At 44.5% G+C, this 21,804-nt stretch overlaps 1 protein-coding gene across 11 annotated transcripts in view; it reads right to left on the bottom strand.

Moving 5' to 3' along the window:
- Window positions 1-4,186: 4,186 nt before the first annotated feature.
- The window catches only part of xrcc1 (X-ray repair complementing defective repair in Chinese hamster cells 1), a 48,042-nt gene continuing 30,424 nt past the window's right edge, over window positions 4,187-21,804 (bottom strand). For 3 of the 11 annotated variants that reach the window (XM_054781095.1, XM_054781089.1, XM_054781098.1), the window contains 12 exons: window positions 21,514-21,588; window positions 21,312-21,435; window positions 21,084-21,178; window positions 18,965-19,118; window positions 18,651-18,891; window positions 16,443-16,559; window positions 12,202-12,283; window positions 11,982-12,081; window positions 10,004-10,049; window positions 7,289-7,422; window positions 6,946-7,211; window positions 4,188-4,707 (listed from right to left, as the gene is read on the bottom strand). In XM_054781095.1, the coding sequence (XP_054637070.1) occupies window positions 4,600-4,707; window positions 6,946-7,211; window positions 7,289-7,422; window positions 10,004-10,049; window positions 11,982-12,081; window positions 12,202-12,283; window positions 16,443-16,559; window positions 18,651-18,891; window positions 18,965-19,118; window positions 21,084-21,178; window positions 21,312-21,435; window positions 21,514-21,588 (1,542 nt within the window). In that variant the 3' untranslated portion in view covers window positions 4,188-4,599. Of the gene's footprint in view, window positions 6,650-6,945; window positions 7,212-7,288; window positions 7,423-10,003; window positions 10,050-11,981; window positions 12,082-12,201; window positions 12,284-16,442; window positions 16,560-18,650; window positions 18,892-18,964; window positions 19,119-21,083; window positions 21,179-21,311; window positions 21,436-21,513; window positions 21,589-21,804 lie in introns of all 11 variants that reach the window. The other 8 variants (XM_054781093.1, XM_054781090.1, XR_008571960.1 and 5 more) reach the window with 7 other exon arrangements.

The raw sequence follows: 21,804 nt of genomic DNA on the forward strand, positions 1-21,804 counted from the left end.
GGGCGGGTGTCAAAGGGGAGGAGGGTTGTGGTGGAGGATGGAGGAGCGGACCTGGAAGCACGCGCTGGCGTTTAAGTTGAAGGAAAAACTGGCAACGACATGCTGACACGCCATTGGCTGCAATACCCGATTGGTGGGCGGGGCGTCAGTGACGAGAAAGTACACACCTGAGGGGATGTATGACTATATCGGCAGGCGTTAGCCAATCAGGAGCAAGCTGAGATGCCCCACCTCCCAAGCATTCATTTATTCCTAACAAATGATACAAATAGAACCTTTTCGTTCTTTACAGGCAATTTCAAAGTCACTTAAATTAGAGTCATAAGTGCAAAACACAAAGTTCTAATGGCATGAATCTCCGCAGAGTTTTTGGTTCATATATAAATGCTCAAAAAAATTAGAGGAACATTTCGAAAACTGCTAAAATGTCATTGTAGCAACTCAAAATGATTCTCAGTAGTTTGTGTGGCCCCCACGTGCTTGTACGCATGCCTGACAACGTCGGGGCATGCTCCTAATGAGACTACGGATGGTGTCCTGGGGGATCTCCTCCCAGATGTGGAATTAGAATTGGCAACTACACCACTGGTGCCCTGTGCTCTTCCCTGATGAGAGCAAGTTCAACCTGAGCACATGCGATTGACGTGAAAGGGTCTGGAGATGCCGTGGAGAACGTTATGCTGCCTGCAACATCATTCAGCATGACCGGTTTGGTGGTGGGTCAGTGATGGTCTGGGGAGGCATATCCCTGGAAGGACGCACAGACCTCTACAGGTTAGATAATGGCACCCTGACTGCTATTAGGTATCGGGATGAAATCCTTGGACCCATTGTCAGAACCTACGCTGGTGCAGTGGGACCTGGTTTCCTCCTGGTCCACGACAATGCCCGACCTCATGTGGCTAGTGTATGCAGGTAGTTCCTGGAGGATGAAGGAATTGATACCATTGACTGGCCCCCACGTTCACCTGACCTAAACCCAATAAAGCACCTCTGGGACATTATGTTTAGGTTCATCCGGCGCCGCCAGGTTGGTCCTCAGACTGTCCAAGAGCTCATTGATGCCCTGGTCCAGATCTTGGAGGAGATCCCCCAGGACACCATCCGTAGTCTCATTAGGAGCATGCCCCGACGTTGTCAGGCATGCGTACAAGCACGTGGGGGCCACACAAACTACTGAGAATCATTTTGAGTTGCTACAATGACATTTTGGCAAAATGGACCAGTCTGCTGCATCATTTTTTCACTTTCATTTTTGGGGTGTCTTTGATTTCCCCCCTCTATAGGGCGATCATTTTCCTTTCTATCAAATGATGTGGCATCATTTTGTTACTAATACATCACCCACTTATTATCAGGAAAAATATTCAAGATCATTTTTCCCCCAGTTTAGATCTGATGTGTTTTTTAGTAGTAGTAGTACTTTATTAATCCCACAGCAGGGAAATTCATCTGTTACAGCAGCAAGCAAGATACACAAGTATGTACACAAGTCAAGAATGCATAGTCATAGACAATGCATGCAATGCATAGACATAGTGAAATACAAAATGGTTCAGGTGTTGTAGAGCCTGATAGCGGTCGGTATGAAGGACCTGCGGAACCTCTCCTTCTTACACCGTGGGTGTAACAGTCTGCTGCTGAAGGAGCTGCCCAGGGAAACAACAGTGTCATGTAGCGGGTGAGAGGTGTTGTCCATGATGGATGTCAGCTTAGCCAACATCCTTCTCTCCCCCACTTCCTCCACGGAGTCCAGAGGACTGTCCAGGACAGAGCTCGCTCTCCTGATCAGTCTATTTATCCTGCTCCTGTCCCTGTCCGTGCTGCCCCCTCTCCAGCAGCCCACAGCATAGAAGATGGCTGAGGCCACCACAGAGTCATAGAAGGTCCGTAAGAGAGTCCTGCACACACCAAAGGACCTCAGTCTCCTCAGCAGGTGGAGGCGACTCTGGCCCTTCTTGTAGAGGGCGTGGGTGTTGACGGACCAGTCCAGTTTGTTGGTAAGGTGAACACCCAGGAATTTGTAGCTGTCTACCAACTCTATGTCCGCTCCCTGGATGTTCACCGGTGTGAAGTGGGATGTTTTCCTCTGGAAGTTAATGATCATCTCCTTTGTCTTGCTGGTGTTGAGTTGCAGCTGGTTAAGCTCACTCCAGCTGACAAAGTCCCTGATGACCGTCCTGTATTCCAGATCATTCCCCTCCGAAACACAACCAACAATGGCTGTGTCATCGGAGAACTTCTGGATGTGACACTGTGGAGAGTTGTGTGTGAAGTCCGAGGTGTAGAGGGTGAAGAGGAAAGGGGAGACCACCGTACCCTGAGGGGCACCTGTGCTGCAGAGTACCATGTCAGACACACAGTGACGAAGCCTCACATACTGTGGTCTGTTGGTGAGGTAGTCTATAATCCATGCAGTCAGTTGTTGGTCTACTCCCACACTCTCCATCTTCACTCTGAGTAGTGACGGCTGGATGGTGTTAAAGGCACTGGAGAAGTCAAAAAACATGACCCTCACAGCGCTCCCGCTGTCCTCCAGGTGTAGCAGTGATCTGTGCAGCAGGTAGATCACTGCGTCGTCTACTCCGATCCTAGGCCGGTAAGCAAACTGCAGGGGGTCCAGCTGAGTGCCCACCAGGGGTCGCAGGTTCTGCAGGATAATCCTCTCCATGGTCTTCATCAGGTGAGAGGTCAAGGCAACAGGCCTGAAGTGGTTAGGCTCCTTGGGACGTGGTGTCTTTGGTATCGGGACCACACAGGAGGTCTTCCACAGGGCCGGGACTTTCTCCAGGCTCAGGCTGAGATTGAACAAGTGCCTTAACACTCCACAGAGCTGGTCAGCACAGTCCTTGATGATTCTTGGGCTGATGCCGTCCGGTCCCGGGGCCTTCCTTGCCTTGATCTTCTTTAGTTGACTTCTCACCTGATCATCAGTTATGGAGAGGGGGGTAGAGGATGGCTGGGATGTGGATGTAGGGGTGAAGAGTGGTGAGTGGGTAGGGGATGGAGGGGGGGAAGACTCAAATCTGTTGAAAAACAGATTGAGCTCATCTGCCCAGATTTTGTCCCCACTGGCTTGGTCTCTCCCCACTCCTTTACCATGGCCTGTGATGGTCTGCAGGCCTCTCCAGACTTCCCTGGCATTATTCTATTTATTTTAAGTGTTCCTCTAATTTTTTTGAGTAGTGTACATTTGAATAGTTTTTTGGACTTAATGGGAATGTAGCTGTAGTGCTGACACTAAAGGCTATGCCATCGTTGCACCCATCATCATCATTACTGGGGAGTTTTTTATACTTAAGATGTTTCATAAATGAGGCTGTCATATTTCACGATTAAACCTGCATTGTGTCGAGAGTGAACAATGGCAACTGAAGAGAGGGAGGAGGGTTCTGGAGCTGAACCTAATGTAAGAATTACAAGTACAGATATTGTCCAACTCTCAATTTCCGATATGTTGAACGTCACACATCATGTCATGTGGTGCCCCACAATATTGTTTTAAACATTTCTCTTGGAGATGAATAAAGTATCAAGTGTTTGCAGGTCATGAGGTTGTTGTCGCTACTTAGCTATTGCTAAAGAGTTGGTGCTTGTTGAGTTGAGGGGAGAGTAAACTGATTGGTGCCGCCTACCTCCACTCCTGTCGGGTTGTGAATCGCATCTCCACATTCGGTGACCCTTCACGTGGGTAAAAATGTCAACCGACAACAGAGACGACCAGACCGTGTTGGCGCCGCTACAAGCTGCTGAGTGAGTGAGTCGGTGGCTTCAACATATCAAGCCCAGTTCTGACTGCGAGGAATAACGCAGGGCGTGACCAAGTATTTCCACGTAGATGACGGAAGTACAGGAGCCCATAGGCCTACAGTATACTGTACATTATATAAACAGCACTTTATTAGCCGTTTTCATTATTGGAAAAAGCCCATACTGGTATTACATTTTCATGGCAATATCAGGTCGATACATCCCTAATTACGACATTCACTTTTATTGCAAATGTTGATTCAAAATCGGAAAAGGGTAAAAGATGCAGGCAATGTCGTATCAGATCTAGCTAGTGTACCTAATCGAGTGTCTGGAAGCAGTTGGGTGGAAGTGAAGTAAGAGACGGCGAGAGCTGCAATCAAAGACGACGACATGAGAAAATAAGCAACTTCTCAAAGTCTATTCTGTTTATTAAGACCAAACCAAAGCAGTGTTGCCCTCAGACACCAACAGCCTCACATCATCACATTTACTACAACTAAAAACAACCCCAAACCATGCACACACAGTGCTACGGGGCTTTCAAGGACAGAAAGACTCGTCCCCAAGTAACTGGACGTCTTGCCGGACTGCAGCAGCCTCATAAAGGCGAGCCTGCTTGCATGAGCTCATCTCATCAGCACCGCCAGCAACCACAACACAGCCAGGACTTCCTTCCAGACAGAGACCCCTGGTAGCCGCGAGTCGAAAAAGACTCAACAAAATAAGAAAACCATGTGACTTCGGTGGATCAAGAAAACACCTGCAGGTCATGAATAGAATGTCTGTCCCTAGTTATGTAAAACAAACAAAAGATGATGGCTGCCTGCAGGTGCCATGGGGGTGCCTTCAGGGCACCACAGTGTATGGCTGGTAGGGCAGCAGCTTCTGGCGCTCATTGATGCTGTAAATCCAAGCTGGTTTGACAAAGTTCAGGTTGCCGTTGTCCATCAGAGCCTGCAAGAAGAAAAAAGGTAGAGCTTCAAACGCTGCAGTATGTCCTCACCACCACAATCCTTTGATGGCTAAAAAGCATTAGACTACCACGCTGAAGTCACCACACCTTAGGGCTGCATGGTATCAGCCTCCTGGATGGCTAGGAATCAGCCATAAGTCCTTAGATTAATGAATCATAGAGACATGCACTTGTATCGCAAGGCTAGCAGATGCTCGGCAGCCCAGCTCTTAAACAGCCTGGGGTCCCGGTGGAACGATTGTTGCTCATGCTGTCGCTTAGCATGTTGAAGACCAGAATGATGTAAATTCTGTAAATAGCATGTAGGATGTAAATAGCATCAGCAGCACACTAGCTCGTCACCGGGAAAGATTTTCAACATACAGTACATACATTATAGCCACCTCATTGACGTTGTTGATGATGTATTGTGTAAATGTAAGACAGGAACAACATCAAATGAAAAGCACTAAATGAATACAGAGTCATCACCCACCAGTACCAGCCTGGACTTGGTTTCTCAGAGAAGAAACATGCACATTAGCACTCAATTAGCTCATGAAGTCATCTTACCTTTACGCACGCATCCCCACATAGTATCAATAAAGCAATGAATGTCATGCTAAATAAAAAGGAAGGGATATCCACAGGTGCATGCGTGTTTGGCTCATCCTCTCTCTACCAAACAGGCTGGATGACAAGATGCTGTCCCAACACCTGGTCGTGTCCGTTCTATAGGAGAATGAACGGAGGGAGTGAACCCTCCTGTCAGCCAATCACTCTCTTTGTCCCAAGTGGGGGGAGGCTAGGAGGTGCGCTACTTGCTAGCTGTGTGTGTGGCGTGCTACACCATGGAATACTTCATTGGCGTCTGTTGTGTATAAAACACCATCTGATGGCAATTTCATCTCATTTGCGCATGGTCATTTTATGACATGAAAAAGTTAGTGACAAATGAAGTAAATCATACAAACGGCTAGAACTTGGCTGACAGAACAAAAAAAAGAACGGAACAAAAAGACGGAAAGCAGAAGTGCCGCCTGGACAGTTTATGGTGGTGCACCTAAGTGTAAGACGCTGCCTGAACGGATGAGCATAGACTCCGAACCGCACCCGCTGGATTTACATCGAGCGTCTGGAAGCACTTTGGCTTTCACGTGGTTGAAGGTAAAAATTAGCTGGACAAGAGCTGGACGACATGCAGGCTTTGGCAGACAAGCTTCAAATATTTTGGGAACACGACCAATACGAGAAAACACATAACATGTTTCCACCCCAACCAGGAGGAAAAACTGCCAGGTGATAACTATTTTCCACCCAACCCAGAATAGGCACCATAATGTCACCGTAACGGCGTACTTCCTTACTGATGACTGGAGGCTAGCACCTCATGTGGAATGAATGAGAGCCATATGTTGCTGAGGTATGTTGATTCCTTGTGGCCTATTCATGTATTCTTGTCAACAAGGGCAGGTTATTCTTCTTGCTCCTGGCGCTCTTGACTTTTCCTGCTGGTTGTGTGCAATGGCAATAATGTTGGTAGATGGAACCTTCAAATGATTCAAAGATCATGGAAGTCAATTCATCTGTTTCATGTTTATGGAATCATGAGGTGGCCATAGATTCCCAGCCCTAAAAAATACTTTACATAAGTCATCATCCTACATGTCTTTTATTCCAGCTCCATGCTGGCATCCTTCCCTTTGAATGGATTGAATTTCCCCTTCACTTATTTATTTTATTATTTTTTTTAATGGACTCACAATGGCTATGGTTTAGCTCTGCATATTCATTTCATACCAAATTGAAGGGGAAAGTTTAACAATCATGATAAAGCAGTATCTGAAGTACAACAACACATACAACCAACCATTTTCAGGGGAATCCCCGCTTAGTGACAGCTTTTCGCCGCTGTAGGGACTGGAACACCAATATAAATGACATCTTGAAGATGAAACACAAAATCATCATCATCAAACGTACTTATTTGTTCATATTGTGCACACACAGCAAATGAACAACTTCATGCTCTGTCTCCTTTCTGCTCCGTTCCCCTTGCGCCGTGAGGCGTTCAGGCGCACTCCTAAGTGTTAGGCACTAATTGTTGAGATTTACATCCCTACCGCACCTTAGTGCATCCACTTCCCCTCAAGGGACTTGGATATCCTTCTCTATGTTACATCCCTTGAGAAACGCTTGGGGTGGATTCATGTAGTGATGAGGAAAGGCTGCTAACTCACATCCTCGAAGGAGTCGTGCCATCCTTGGCTGGTCACCACAAAGTGCACCTTGTCTGACATGTAGTCCTCCAGCGTGCTGCCAGACACACAAACACAACACAAACCCATGAAGCCACCAGGAGCCGACCAACGCGTGACTGCTGGTAAACGGAGCCCCGTGTGAGGTCTTTCTAACCCGTTGAAGGCAACAATGTAGCGCGTCAGGAGTCGCCGCTCGCTGTCAGGGAATTTCCCATAGAGGAAAAAGTGCTTCCCTTTCAGGTAGTCTGGAAGAAATGAAGGAACGTCACAAGAGGAAAAAGTAGCACCTCACCATGGCAGGACACAAAAGATACAAAGGTACCAGGAAGTTCTGGGATGAGATGATCCTGCTCTTCCTCGGCGTCCGTGTTCTCGTCTGTTGAGCCGCTGTAAGGATCCTCCTCCTTTGGTGCCTTGCTGGCCGCCACTTTCTTCTGTCTGTTCTTCGTCTCCACTCTGATGTACCCACAAAGACAACATGTCTTCCTCAAAGTGTCAAAACAAGTTAACTGCCGTACATGTGACACTAAATGATGCTGGCTGACTTTAAGACGTGCATGTGTTACTGAGCAGCCAGGACGGAGACCCCACACATTCACAGTGCTGCATATTTGCACTTTTTGGTCCAAAAAGTTTTTTGTTCCTCCAAAAATAGGTGTGTGGGTAGTGTGTAATAATTGATAAATACATGATCAATAAAAGCTGTTGGAAAGTTTTTACATGTTCATGTCCCTAATAATGCTTTTCCTTAAGCGTGGAGATTTCGCAGTGTGTTCGGTGGTCCTTGAACGCACCAAAGGAGCTGCTGTGTGACACCATTCCAAGTGTTGATTGATCACCTTCCATTATCATTGATTAGTGCTGAATAGCTCTACATTTTATACTAGAAATGTCATTAAGAAGTGTATGAGGCATATTTAGAGATTAAAGCTGGATCTTGTCACACTTGAACGACAGCAATTGAAGAGAGAAGCGGGGGAGGCTTCTGAAGCTGAATCTAATCTAATCAACACTTTTATTTCTTTTTATTGCAAATGCTGACTGGAAATTGGAAGAGAACATCATTTTCAAGCTAGCATGAGGTTTTGTCGGGGGAGGAGGGAGCCGTATGTCAAAAATAGACATTTTTATGGCCGTGTCAATTAGTCACGGATTTTGGCCATTGAGTGGTGGGTCTGAAAAGGAACCCCCATGAAAAAGCGGGGACCTACTGTGTTGTTAAAAACATCCTATGACTTGTTTTCCTCCTCTTTTCCACGATCTGTCATTGTTTAGGAGCGCTCTACTGAGTACCATTCTAGTATTCTATTATTGATGAAGGCTGCACAGCCTCATGAGATCCAATGGGACAATTGTGCAGCAGTACTACCACTGATATCAGACATCTCTGACCATTCTTTACATTCTACAGCTAATGATGCTAATGTGGGCATTGAAGGACAGTGTACCAAATAAAAGAGTAAGTGTTAGACTTCATCTTCCTACCAATAAAAGGTTTGGGACACTCTTGGTGACGACACTTGTTTGCCTATGTAAGCCAGAAGGTGCTTGTCATTGCACGCTCCAAACAAACAGCAAGTTGAGTCATAAATCTGACCGCAGCAGACAAGAATGCGTCGCTAAGCGCGGTCTCAGGAGCCTGCCGGATGAGACAAGTAAGGTAAATATCTGCGAAATAAGAAATATCACAATGCTGGCATCACATTGCTGTGGTCGCTCATAAATAAAAGCACGGCAGATAAGACCTTTATAAACTTTTTACCACAAACATGGAAGATATATTTAGTGAGGTAATGTTTGTACAGCAGCTCACCAAAGGGAATACAGCCCTAACACCTCAGCAAGCATTGTATTCTATCTTTGCAAGGGACAATACTGTACAGAGTAGTCAGTGTACAGCTTGAATACAAGTCAAGATGTAGTATCCCGGGCCAAGACATGCCGTCATAAAAATGCTTGCAAAGATGCACTGTTCTCCTTTGTCAGTGTTTGTCAGGAACACTCATCAAAATGTTAAAAGCAGCTGGAAAATGTCAAGAATGTACATTTTGCCCCGTTGCATCTTAAGGAGGTTCTAAGTGGGGCTTGAAAATGCAAAAAGAAGAAATGGGAGTGAGACGAACAAGAAGCTTTCAAGTGAAATAGGCTGTTGATCAGAAGTGGAAGAGCACAGCCTTTAAAAGGCAAAATGTTGGTCAAAATGTGGATTGAATGTGATTTAGTGTCGTCTTGATGGCAAAGGCAAAAAAGCTTTCTGTCCTTGATTGTTGAGCTGCATTAGCGAGGCCTTGCTCTCGCAGCGCACCATTGCTGCTGAGGTTGGACGCAGTAAGACAGAGATAACCATCAGACGCCATCTGACAGAGAAGAAACAACATCTTTAAAGGCCTGGTCTCCTTCAAGGTTTGGAATTAGCAGGAGAGCACCAAACATGGGACATTGAAAGGTGGAAGAAAGTTTTATTCTCCCTTGACGCTCCTGATGGCTTCCAACGTTACGCTTCCAACGTTACTGGCATGACAAGGAGATCCCACCTGACATGTTGTCCACCTTCATGTTTTCCACCTTCAGCTTCAGGTCGCGCAGGGGCGTCAAATGGCAGATGTGGCAGGGGGCATCCCTCGTGACTGAAGGCCCTGGTCCGTGTGGTAATGACTGGCTTTTTCAACAGGACAACGCTGTACTTCAAAGAGGAATAATCTCTTCTTTCGGACCATCCTGCGTGTTCCTCTCATCTAGATCCAATGGAGAACATTTGGGGATGGATTTACAAAAATGGACATGAGTTCCAGACAGTGGAGCAACATTCCCACTAGCCTCCTGGAAAGCCAACAAGAATGGCACAGCTACTCATTACTATCACTCCTATGTTGGGGGTTTCTGGGTTTTTTTTGAGCTATGGTCTTTTGATCAGCCTCTTTCACTTGAATGCTTCTTTTTTGTCTCACTCCCCTGTCTTCTTTTTGCATTTGGAATCTCTACTTAGAAGCTCCTGAAGATCCAACAGTGCAGATGACTTTCAGGCTTTGTGGTTTACCTCTGCAGCTCGTCCTCCGTGTCTGCAGCTGAATCGTCATCAGCGTCTGTGAAAGCAAGCGTTTATTTATCAAGACATTGAGTGACAAGTCATAAAGGACTACCATTTATCACACAGCTTCCATATTCAGGCTAATCTTTGAGCAAGGAAGCATGCGTCATGGCTGAGAATTAATAAAGGCGCTGGTCTTATCAGGGTGAGTGTGCACTTAACAGCAACGCCTCAGTGGTTCAAAGGCTGCGAGGCGGCTGGTGACAGGCGCCGTGGAGGGCTAATTAAAACACTTTCCTCTGGCACATGTTTGCATTGCACCTCCTCAGCCACACGCCCGCCACTTTACTTGTGGCCTGGCATTAACATAGAAATGAGAATCATGCACAAGCCTTGTCACAGCCATCAGGCCGTGGCAACCTCCCAACACAGAGTCTGATCTTCTGTGAGTGTTTGATAAAGCCGACATTACCCGCCCACCTTTCGAGCGATCGCTTCCCATGAGCAACGACACTTTCAGAGAGCAGCGCTTGCTTGTTATTTGACCAAACAAACTCGCAGCATTCATACCTATGCGCTACTCTTCTACTCATTTTCTGCCGGTGCCCCCACACCACAGCTAAATCAACTTTCAGAAACAGTCCAGACACCTGCTGGACTTTCTTTCACAACAACTGATACATGCTTGAATGAGGTGCTGTGATGATGGCACGTGTTTCCACGGTTAACAGAGAAAAACAAAGATTTCAAGCACCGCCATCCTTTATCAAGCTTCCAGTCTGTTACTGTCACTCAGTCATCATCTCCAGCCTTTGTCCTTGTCAACACTCTCACCTCCACAATGTTCATGAGAATGAGAGGAGATGAGACTCACTAACATGATGTCAGCTGCTCCTTTCGCAGCAGGACTGAAATGCTGTGGAAATGTTTTCCTGGGATTGAGTTCATTTTCATGGCAAAGAGGGACTTTGCAAATCACTGCCATTCATCTTATCACTCTTCAGAACATTTTGGACTATATGCAAATGGCCATGATAAAAACAGACGATGTAAAAATACATACTGACTGCATATACAGTACAGGCCAATAGCTGGGACACACCCCATACAAGCCCACGGTCCTAACCCCCCGTTAATAAGGAAAGTAACCCTGACAAGGCACACCTGTCACACGAAAACCCTTTCAGGTGACTACCTCATGAAGCTCATTGGGAGAACATCAAGGGTGTGCAGCGCTATCAAAAAAACAACTAGAAGACATCAAATATATGTCTAAAATAGAAGACATACAGTATTTACAGTTACTTCACATCCTTCCACATGTGTTCACAGTTTGGAGAATCTACAATGGAAACAGCCATGGAAATCAAGAAAATACATTGAATGAGAGGGGGTGTCCAAACTTTGGCCTGTAGTGTAAATACAATTCATTTCAATGGATTTTCACTGGTTATTTTTTATTGTCAAAAAAAGTTAAATATATAAAAATGGTACAATATTTTATTTAGCAATTATTATTATTTATATATAATAATTTTTATTATTATAAAATATATCTTAAAATAACGCAAAAGAAAAAAGCTAAAAAGAATACTTAATAATTAGTGAATGCTGTATTAATATGTTGTATTACTAATTAGTGAGCGCTGTATTAATATGCTGTATTACTAATTAGTGAACGCTGTATTAATGTGTTGTGTTACTAATTAGTGAACGCTGTATTAATGTGTTGTATTACTAATTAGTGAACGCTGTATTAATATGCTGTATTACTAATTAGCGAACACTGTATTAATGTGTTGTATTACTAATTAGTGAATGCTGTATTACTGGTGACTTAAAGGAAACTTTTCCTGAGCATCTGCATGCAAGCACCTGCTAATTAGCACTAAACACAAAGAAGCACAGAAGAAGCTAAGAAGTCCAAACAAGCAGCAATTAAAGAAGTGATTAGCGTTTGGAGTACGCGATGTCATGTGTCACCAACCTGGCTCATCATCAACATCAGTGGAGGCGGCATACTCGTCTTCTTGCCTCTCCTCCGCCTGTTTTTTAGGGGTGACCTGCCTCTGAGGCTTAGGTGGAGTCTGCAAAGAGAGGAAACATGAGGGTATTGGGGGCGGAGCCTGAGAGAGCCAAGTGACAAAGTGCCGACATCACATGTTAAAATTAAAAAAAAAAAAAAAAACAACAACAAAAAACCCTACCTTTGTGCTGATTTCCTCCTCGCTCTGCTCGTCTGCCTCCATTTCACTCTCTGAGCTCAACTCTGCGCCATCCATCAAATACCTGCAGGGGACACACACACAAAAACAATACATCTCACTCCCATCAGGCGCAGTTTTATTTTGTTGGGGTAAAACTTTGCTCTGCATGAAGGTTATGGAAGCAGGAATAACACAGTTCACTTACAGTAGAGGCATGAGTGCTGACAGCACTGTGGAGATGTGGTTCATGGACGCAAGGATGAATCCCAACACGTGCATGTTTACATGCGCGCAATATCACTCTTAAAGGAAAATGCAGGTTTTTTGGAATGTTGCCCATCCTCCACAATCCTTATGTGAGACATGAACACACAGGTGTTCTAAAGTAGTGGTCCCCAACGTTTTTTGACCCACGGACCGGCGTGTGTTCCCACAAATCTCCCGCGGACCGAAGGGGGAGGGGTTCGTACATTATAGCGATCTAATTTATCTTATTTATTATGTATTGTGTAAAACTAAGACACAAAATGAATGTCGACCCACCATCCACCAGTTCAAGTTCCAGCCAAGTTTTTCCAGAAAGATTATTACATCGATGTTTGACGTGTGTGGTAAAAGGCAGTGCGCTAGCATGAATTAAATTGAGACATACATGCACATTAGCACTCAATAAGTCATCAAAACTCAAAACTTACCTTCATGCATTCCCACATAGTATCAGCATTTGAGACCAAATATGAGGTGAAAGAAAAATGGTAAAAATACAGTAGTAGTCTATCTGTGTGGCATGAGATAAAGTTAGCACACGCACAATGGACATGCGTCAAATGAGACGGATGTAACAGAGAGAATCTGGCCACTTTTCAAAATAAAACATATAAAAAAAAAGGAAATTATTTTTTTTCTGTGGTGGTTGGGGACCACTGTTCTAAAGATATAAAAACAGGTAAACAGGGGCAGCTAATAATTGCATGTAATGGGACGCACCTATGAAAACACCTCCACAAAGCTCCAACAAGGTTTTGTGGTTTTCTATGCTGTGGTGAGGCGAGGTGTCACTACGCCGGTAAGGTAGTTCTTGGGCGTAACAATAGTGACAATGCAATGCCTCAATGATGTGTCTCACAGCCAAACTCACTGTGGACCACACGGAGATGGGAGCCAACTGTGTTCAACGAACCGCTCCTTCTGTCACCGTCTCCTTTTGTCACAGAGTGCCAAGTCTACTGTACAAGAGCAGCGGCTCAAAACACACTGGCATTAGCAGCTGTGGCTGTAGGCAACCTCTGACAGTTTGTTCTGAACACCACAAGATGGCAGTAGCTGCAGTGGAAGTATGATGACCGATCAGCATCCAGCGCCCTCAACTTATGTAGCTCTGCATGCTCCTTACCACTATCACAACATTGGTTGCTGGTTGCTGCTGTGTTGTGCAACATACTTGCTCAAAAATCATCACGCGGTCAAAGAGAGTTTCCTTTCCACTTTCTCATGAACTCCAAACCATTATTACAGTTTAAAAAAACGATGCTGTGAGTGAAGTGGCATCTTCTGGAAATAATCATGCTGAAAACAGAGATTTCTAATATCAACGCCAAAACGATGTTACACTCTTCTGCACTCTGTGTGTATGCTAGCGCCCCAGCCTCCACCCACCAGGACAAAGAGATTGTATGACTGTATGAGAGGGCTCACTCCCTTCATGCCGTTCTATGGAATACGCGCGCCAAGGTGAAAGCAATGCACAGAGTGACCCTTTTTCATTTGCTGTGTTATGAATGAATGAATTTATTATCACTGCAAGGATAAATCTTGTCACGTTTCGGGCCCTGTCCATCTAGGAACATTCTTGGGATTTTTTATTTTCTTTGGAGGGTTGAAAGACAAGCTCGTCCGCACTGTGCCGGATCAGTAAATATTTGCATCTACACAGGAAGAGAAGGATGCAATACACAAGATCACCTACAGACCCACATGACACACCAAAGCATAGAAGAAGAAAGAGCCCATGGTCTTCGTCTTTCCACGGCTCGTCTAGACCTACGCTAAGTGGAATTACATTTTGGGAGTAGAAGACAAGAAAATACCAGGAGAATGTCGTTCAGATATTACGTTGGCTTGATGTCAAAGCTCACTTGTGGTCACGTGACGGTGTTGGGCAGAAAGACTGGGTGTGGTCCAACTAAACCCAAACGTGAGCTTGACTCTCTGGTGGCTGAAGAATCATATTGCCTGCTTCACAGCTGATAAAGACATGATTTGAGGTCATGGTGGGGATTGTATGACTGGAATACATGCAGACATTTCAGATCCAAGCCAAGCCCGTATTCACCTCCACTGTAATCTTATGACATAATTGATCCCCATCATCTGGAGTGCAGGGGACTACATTTGCTGCTAGAGTGCAGGAACTAACCTGGAACAGACTCCATGGTAGCTTCTTTCTCAAGAACCATCTTTAACGCCCCTCCCCCTAAGTCTGTCTTCTCTCTTTCACTGTGGGAACAAGCTAACAGTGATTTGAGTAAGCCTTACTGTGTGTGCGTAGCTTTCATGCTCATCAGCGTGTATCTCCAAGAGGTAACTCAGCACTAATGTCATAGGTGCCGTATGTCACATACAATGTAGTCTGTAGCGAGGGAAGCCATCTACGTTAAGGTTGAGAAGCCATGTCTGAAAAGACACCACCTTTCTCCCACATACACTGCTTTTCTAAAAGATTCCATCATTTAGTCTCTAACAAGTAAACAAGGCCCAGCCACCTTGGTTTCAGGTGGGTCCATGACCATCACTACATCTGAATGGGATGCTAACATTGTTGTATGCTACAACAATCATTTGACGCCACAAAAGAGCAAAAGCATTCCTGTCTGGACCTGCCTCCTTCCTTACAAAATAAATCCATTGGAACCTCTCAGACTAGGATTGTACTTTATTAGTCCCACAGCGGGGAAATTCACTTGTTACAGCAGCAAGCAAGATACGCAACTACAGCCATCCTATCTAGTCTTTGAGCATGAGCTGATGAAGCCTGCTGGGATGAGAGGCCAAACGTCTTCTCAGACAACCTGAACAGTCCAGGTTCCATCTGATCAATGCCCCGACAATACAATGACCTGGATGGATCCATGCTTTTCCTTCATCAGCATGGAGGGGTTTCTATCACACATATTCCTGGTGGCACATCATTCAAGGGCTCATGGTCACTGGTTGTTTCTCCCATCGGCTGGCCCGACTATCCATTCCTCAACTCAGGCCGGGTAAAACGGCAGCACTGATGCAGATGGAATCAAGTAAAAGTCAAACACCCAGAAGATGTTTGATGCGCCAAGCTACTAGATATACTCCACCAATGTTAGAAAAACTATAGGAGTTGTCACACCGAGCTTTAAGGCGAGCTAAACATCTGTGCATGGATGTTTTCTATGAGAGGACCAATGAGCTGCTCTGGGAAGTCCCGCAGCGGTCTTTTCACGTGTAGATTCCGTTAGCTTAGCAGGTTTTACACCGCCCTCCCCGGCTTTGCGCACACATTTGGGCGCTCGTGGGCCATCAATGTAAGTGGGGGCTTTAATTAAGCATAGCAGATGTGGCTGGTAAATAAAGGAGCCATTATCAAAGCTGCACACTCGACACGGCACACAAGAGCGGCAACAAGAAGAGAGGAGGGGGGCAAGTGTGGGTGAGGACTCTTTCCTGCAATGTAAAGTCTGCATCATGTGACACTTTTTCCCAGTTTCATCTGCTGTTGGACGTGCGGGGTAGCTACTTGCCATTATGAAAGCCCCCAGCGCCATGGCGTCATAATCACCTGGAAACTTGACACTCGTTCTCGTCTAATAAGAAAAGCGTTCAACAAATTGCAGGCTAAACTTTTCCACTACTTTTCACAGTAGTCAGCTGACATGACGATGTTGTGATGGTCGGTGTGTCCGTGAATGCACCTCGAGAATGAGGAAGTGTTGCTCCCAGGACGAACGGATGGAGATAGACGTTTGGTGTTGGAAGGGCACTGCTGTTGATGTGTTAAGGTGGAAATAAAGTTATTAGATCGTGTGAGCTGTGTGTGCCTCCGTTCACCATAATGTTAACAGCCCTAATTTGAATGGATCTTTTTTTAAAAATATTCTTTCAGCAACATGGAGCTTGAAGCGTTACATCATGCTACATGTCATCCTGCATACAAGTGTACATTTTCACTTCACTTCAACGAGTGTCAGGTCTTTGCACACCCACTTTACCGTTTGTAGGAGATTTTCTGTTTCCTTTTATGGCAGTCCATCACCCACTCCTTGTGCACGATGATGCCCCCTGCTGACTTGACCTGGCTGTACTTGGGGGTGTTGGTGAAGGCACAGCTGGACATTAATGAGAGCAGAGAGAGAGACACACACACAGATTAGATTGCAGAAGAAAAATGTTCTTGTGTGCAGTAGCGGAGAGTCCATCGCACCTTCTTCTAACCTGACTGGATGTGAACACTCCAAAAGCAAAGAGCTATGTTCATTTTCAATGCCATGAAAGCAAGGACAGACACCTTTCCCCCTTTAAGGAACCCTTTTACACCTCTGATGAAGGTCTTGCTTACGTAGCCACGCTCACAAGTTCATCTGGCAATATTCTGCATCCTCCATGCGTGCGTGGATGGGTACTCTGGTTTCCTCCCACATTCCAAAAACATGCATTAGGCTGATTAGAGACTAAATTGTCCATAGGTATGAATGTGAGTGTGAATGTCTAGATGTGCCCTGCCATTGCCTGGACACCAGTCCAGGGTGGACCCCGCCTCTCGCCCAAAAACTGCTCCAAAAAATTCAGTATAATAACCATGCAATAAACATGTCTACAGCTATATATAGTGTATAGAACTTCTGATCTCTATTACCTTGTTTTTGCACTTTATTTGCTCTTGTGTGCTGTTCTACTTTCACTGCGATAAACCTGAAATTTTCGCTTGTGGGATTAATAAAGGCATATGTTATCTTATCTCATCTCTTAATAGGAGTGTATAGGTGTCTATAGGGGTGTTATTTTATGTCTAGAGAGCTCTAATCATGTCAAAACCCATATTTATAAAAGGTAGTAAACAGGTTTTCCATACTCTAATACGTCTTATTTTCTCTTATTATGTCTACTATATTGGGTAATAGGTGTGTAAAGGTAACTGTAGGAGCCTAAATACTCTTTAAGTTGATTGATATTAGGATAAAAGGTGCTTTAGGTTTATTCAGCTAAAAATGGGCTATTTACATTATTTACAAGTGAAATGTTGATAGTTCATATATACAGTAAGTTAAAAGTTAATTCATTGTACTTTGTGTGTGTTTAGTTTAAGGTGTACTATTTCATATAGCATTCTAATATTGAAGAAATGTTGTGACTTTCCTATGTAATGTATGTACATCTTTAATTGCTTTCACCCGAAAGTATTTATAAGGTGATGTAACCTGAAAGTGCAATCATTAGGAATAGGGGAGCTGAACCAAACAGTTTTTTGAACTCTCTCTCTCCCTCTCCCTCTCCCTGTCACTCTCACTCTCACTCTCTTTTTTGTCTTTACAAACTGTTGTTTCGTATTTTTGTCACAATAGAATGTTGTTTGTTTTGCAAGTAAAGTGAACCAAACGAAGAGGAGTTTTCTGGAGTGTTTTTGCATGCTGCTGCTAGCAGAGGAGCACGAGGGAAGAATTGGGAGCGTCAAACTAAGGCTTCACAATTAGGAACCTATAGTAACTATAGGGGTGTTATTCCATGTCTCGAGGGCTCTAATCATGTTAAAACCCGTATTTATAAAAGGTGGTAAACAGGTTTTCTATGTCTTATTTTCTCTTATTATGTCTACTATATTGTGTAATAGGAGTGTAAAGGTGACTATGAGGATGTTATTTAATGTCTAGAGGGCGCTAATCATGTTAAAAACATATTTAGAGGGGTGTAAACATTTTTTAAATGCTCCAACTGTTAAAGTATTCTATTTATAAAAAAACGAATCCTACTTGGCATAATTTCTGTTACGTTCTGCAGGACAGAAGCAAGCGCCTCCTGTCGTGCGCTCTTATTTTGGCCACCTGAACTTCCTGCTGGGAGGAAGCGGCAGACGCTTTACTCCTGGTTGCCGCACAGCTGTGGACAATTACCAGTGGCTGTTAAAAGGCCAGCGCCGTCGTACGCTGGTGCTGCTTCATTGCTTTTGGTACCCTTGTTCCTCATCTCCGTATCGGTGCTGTCACCTACTTGTACCCTGTTCACAGAGCCCTTTTTCCTTTGTCGCTCTTTGTTCGTTTCTATTGTGCAACATTAAAGTTTTTGTTTGCAAGCTGCCGCCTCGTCTCTGCATATTAGAAGTCACGCACTTGACAGCCGCTACCATTCGTAACAATTTCACTTATCACGGTGGGGCCATAAAGGAGGGACTACTGTACTATTAATGATTATTTCCAGATGCTTACATGAGGTGTGTTGAGTCGGGCGTCCAGTCCGGTCTGTATTTGGCTCCCATTTCCAGCGCCTTCTCCCTCAGCTCGCCTCTGAAGGGATTCTGGAAGCCGCTGAGGACAAACACCACCCCCTCCATGATGCGCTTGAAAGGAACTTGGTCCGGATTCTGCGCTTTGGTGGCTTTCTGCTGTTTGGGTTTAGGCAAACTGGCCCACTTCTTTTCGGCAGAGGCGGCTGCCTTGGATGGTGAGGCTGCAAAGGTTAGAAAATGTAAGTTCAAGTTAGGCTGTGCTAACAATGTGACCACGCCAGGTGGGGGCAGTACCTTTGGGAGTGCTGGGACTCAGCGTGCTGCGCTTGAGCTTGGGCGTCGCATGTTTGAACTCAGGAGAGCTGCCAGGGCTGCTTTTCTTGGCAGGAGGGGCGCCGGGGGCGGACTGGCGCTCTTTGCTGAACTCAAACTTTCTCTTTGCAGGCGGCTGTGCAGCAAACAAGTGAGAAGAAGTGATTACCTCCACCAAGGAGGTTTCTTAATTATGGGAATAAGGTGACTACAGTCAGTACATAAATTATTGCTGTTTTGTGGTTGACTACGGTCTATTATGAGCCAAAACATTTGCATATTTAATTAAACTTGACGCATTCTTAGCCTAAATGAAGCATTTTGATGCACAGAAGTGGCTAGATGAAGTAAAACACAAATATAACATCATGAGTATTGTAATATCTAGCTAGAGTAGACTGTGTTTAGCTAGGTGTTAGTGTAGGGAGTACTCCTGTGCGAATGTGTGCGTTCTTTGCTTGAGAATTAAGCCACTGGACTGCATCGGGGGTCGCTATTACAGTGATATTCTACACTGGTCGCTAGCGGTCAGTAACGTTACATTGATGAGACACCAGCCACCGCAGGAACTCTGCTGCCAATGATCACTAGTGGTGTGCCGGTCGCGAACAAATTGGCTCTAAGAGCCGGCTCTTTGAAATGAACGACACACGGAGCAGGGGGAGGGGCGAGGTTAAACTAGGTGTGGCGCTCTCAGAGCTGATTCAGTTGTAAGAAATTTTTGCATGAAGAGATTTGACCCAAGTTGACCTAATTTGTCTAATTTGTTTTTGTATTTTATAATATTTGATCATATTTGTGTAGTTGTTCATTGAAGTTTACATCAATCATATTTGACACACTAGTAAATCATGTTACACAATACACATGCATTTGGTCATTCATTAAAGACAACAAAACAATCTGACGATCTGAAGAGCTGGCTCTTTTTAGAGAGCCGAAGCAAAAGAGCCAAAATTTCCATCAATAATGCTAACGTGTGCGTCTATGTTAGTCTTATTATGTCTACTATATTGGGTAATAGGAGTGTAAAGGTGACTATAGGAGTGTTATTTCATGTCTAGAGGGCTCTAATCATGTTAAAAAAGCATATTTAGAAGGTGGTAAACACGTTTTCTATGTCTTATTGTCTCTTATTATGTCTACTATATTGGTTAATAGGAGTGTAAAGGTGACTATAGGGGTGTTATTTCATGTCTAGAGGGCTCTAATCATGTTAAAAAGTGTATTTAGAAGGTGGTAAACAGGTTTTCTGTCTTTTTTTTCCCTCTTATTATGTCTACTATATTGGATAATAGGACTGTAAAGGTGGCTATAGGGGTGTTATTTCATGTCTAGAGGGCTCTAATAATGCTAAAAAGTGTAATGAAGGATTTCTATGCTCTAATGAACAAAATATTTCATTTCTGAATAAGGAATCCTACTTTGCGTAGAATGACTTGTGACGGTCGGGTCTGCATCCAATGAAGCGCCACAACGAGGGATTACTGTACATTTGGACGCATATGTAGTATTTACTGCAGGATTCCTATCCTGCTCATTTCAGGGTTTTTTTTAATGATACTGGATGCCGGTGTAGTACTGTAGTACATTTCTTTTCATAAAATACTCCATAAAGTTGTATCCAGTATAAATTGCATTCTTCTCCTCTTGACATTAATAGCAAAGGATTTATGCCGTATACATAAATTGTATTGTATTGTATTGAATTTGTACTTTATTTATCCCACAGCGGGGAAATTCACTTGTTACAGCAGCAAGCAAGATACGCAAGTGAAGAATACAGTGTAAAGAATACATAGTGACTACAACATGGTGCAGGTGTTGTAGAGCCTGACAGCGGTCGGTATGAAGGACCTGCGGAACCTCTCCTTCTTACACCGTGGGTGTAACAGTCTGCTGCTAAAATAAATAGTACATTTCAAACATGTACCGTACATAAGGCTGGAAGGTTGCTCATGTAGGGTACCTGAGGTTGAAATGAGAAATGGTGACACCAACTAAAACACTACTAGTCGCAAGCCAACAGCTTTTCTGCTGTGCAGATGATCATGGTCATGCTGCACGGTGGGATGATGATGATGATGATGATGTCACTGACCTGTGGCGAGGCAGAGCTGGAAAATGAGGAGGAGGCGGGGCCAGAGGCCTGCAAGGCGGCAGTGGCGTAGCTCAGCTTGTTACTTGGAGGAGACACTAGAGAGAAAGGGCACAGGAAGATGGTAGGAGGAGGAGAAAGGACAAAGCTTGGTCCTAGATTCCAATGGGCGCCCTGGTGCCATGTTACTTTGCAACGTGACGAAAGCTTTATGAAGCTGAATGCACTTGCCTTTTGGAGAGGTGCTGGACTTGGCCGCAATGTCCCGGCTGAAAAACAGACTGCCGGGCTGGAGGTTGGTGCCGGACGAGGGAGCGTCTTCTTTCACCCTGAACTGACCCAGCTTAGTCAGCTTCTAGACAGCCAGAGACAACAACAGTAATGTCATCAGAAGGCTTTTCTTTCAGATGGGGAAAACATGAGACTTTCTTACCGGGGACGTCACCGGAGGATCGTTTTTGTCCGGAGGTGAATGGAACTTGACGAAGGCCAGTCCGTATGCAATGTTCTGAGACAAACACGCATCATCTACTTCAGTTTCAATAACACACGGCTTCTTTGGAACAAACACTAGCATCCTACTTTAGGAAAAACAAGAAATGGCAGCCATTATGAGAATAAACCAGAAATCTTACAAGGAAAAAATAAAGAAATATACTAATGCTAAGTCATAATAATGACATAAAAAGTCTAAATGATGAGATAAGAAAGTCATAATTATGGC

The sequence above is a fragment of the Dunckerocampus dactyliophorus genome, chromosome 7 (genome assembly GCF_027744805.1).
Source record: "Dunckerocampus dactyliophorus isolate RoL2022-P2 chromosome 7, RoL_Ddac_1.1, whole genome shotgun sequence".
Classification (NCBI taxonomy): domain Eukaryota; kingdom Metazoa; phylum Chordata; class Actinopteri; order Syngnathiformes; family Syngnathidae; genus Dunckerocampus; species Dunckerocampus dactyliophorus.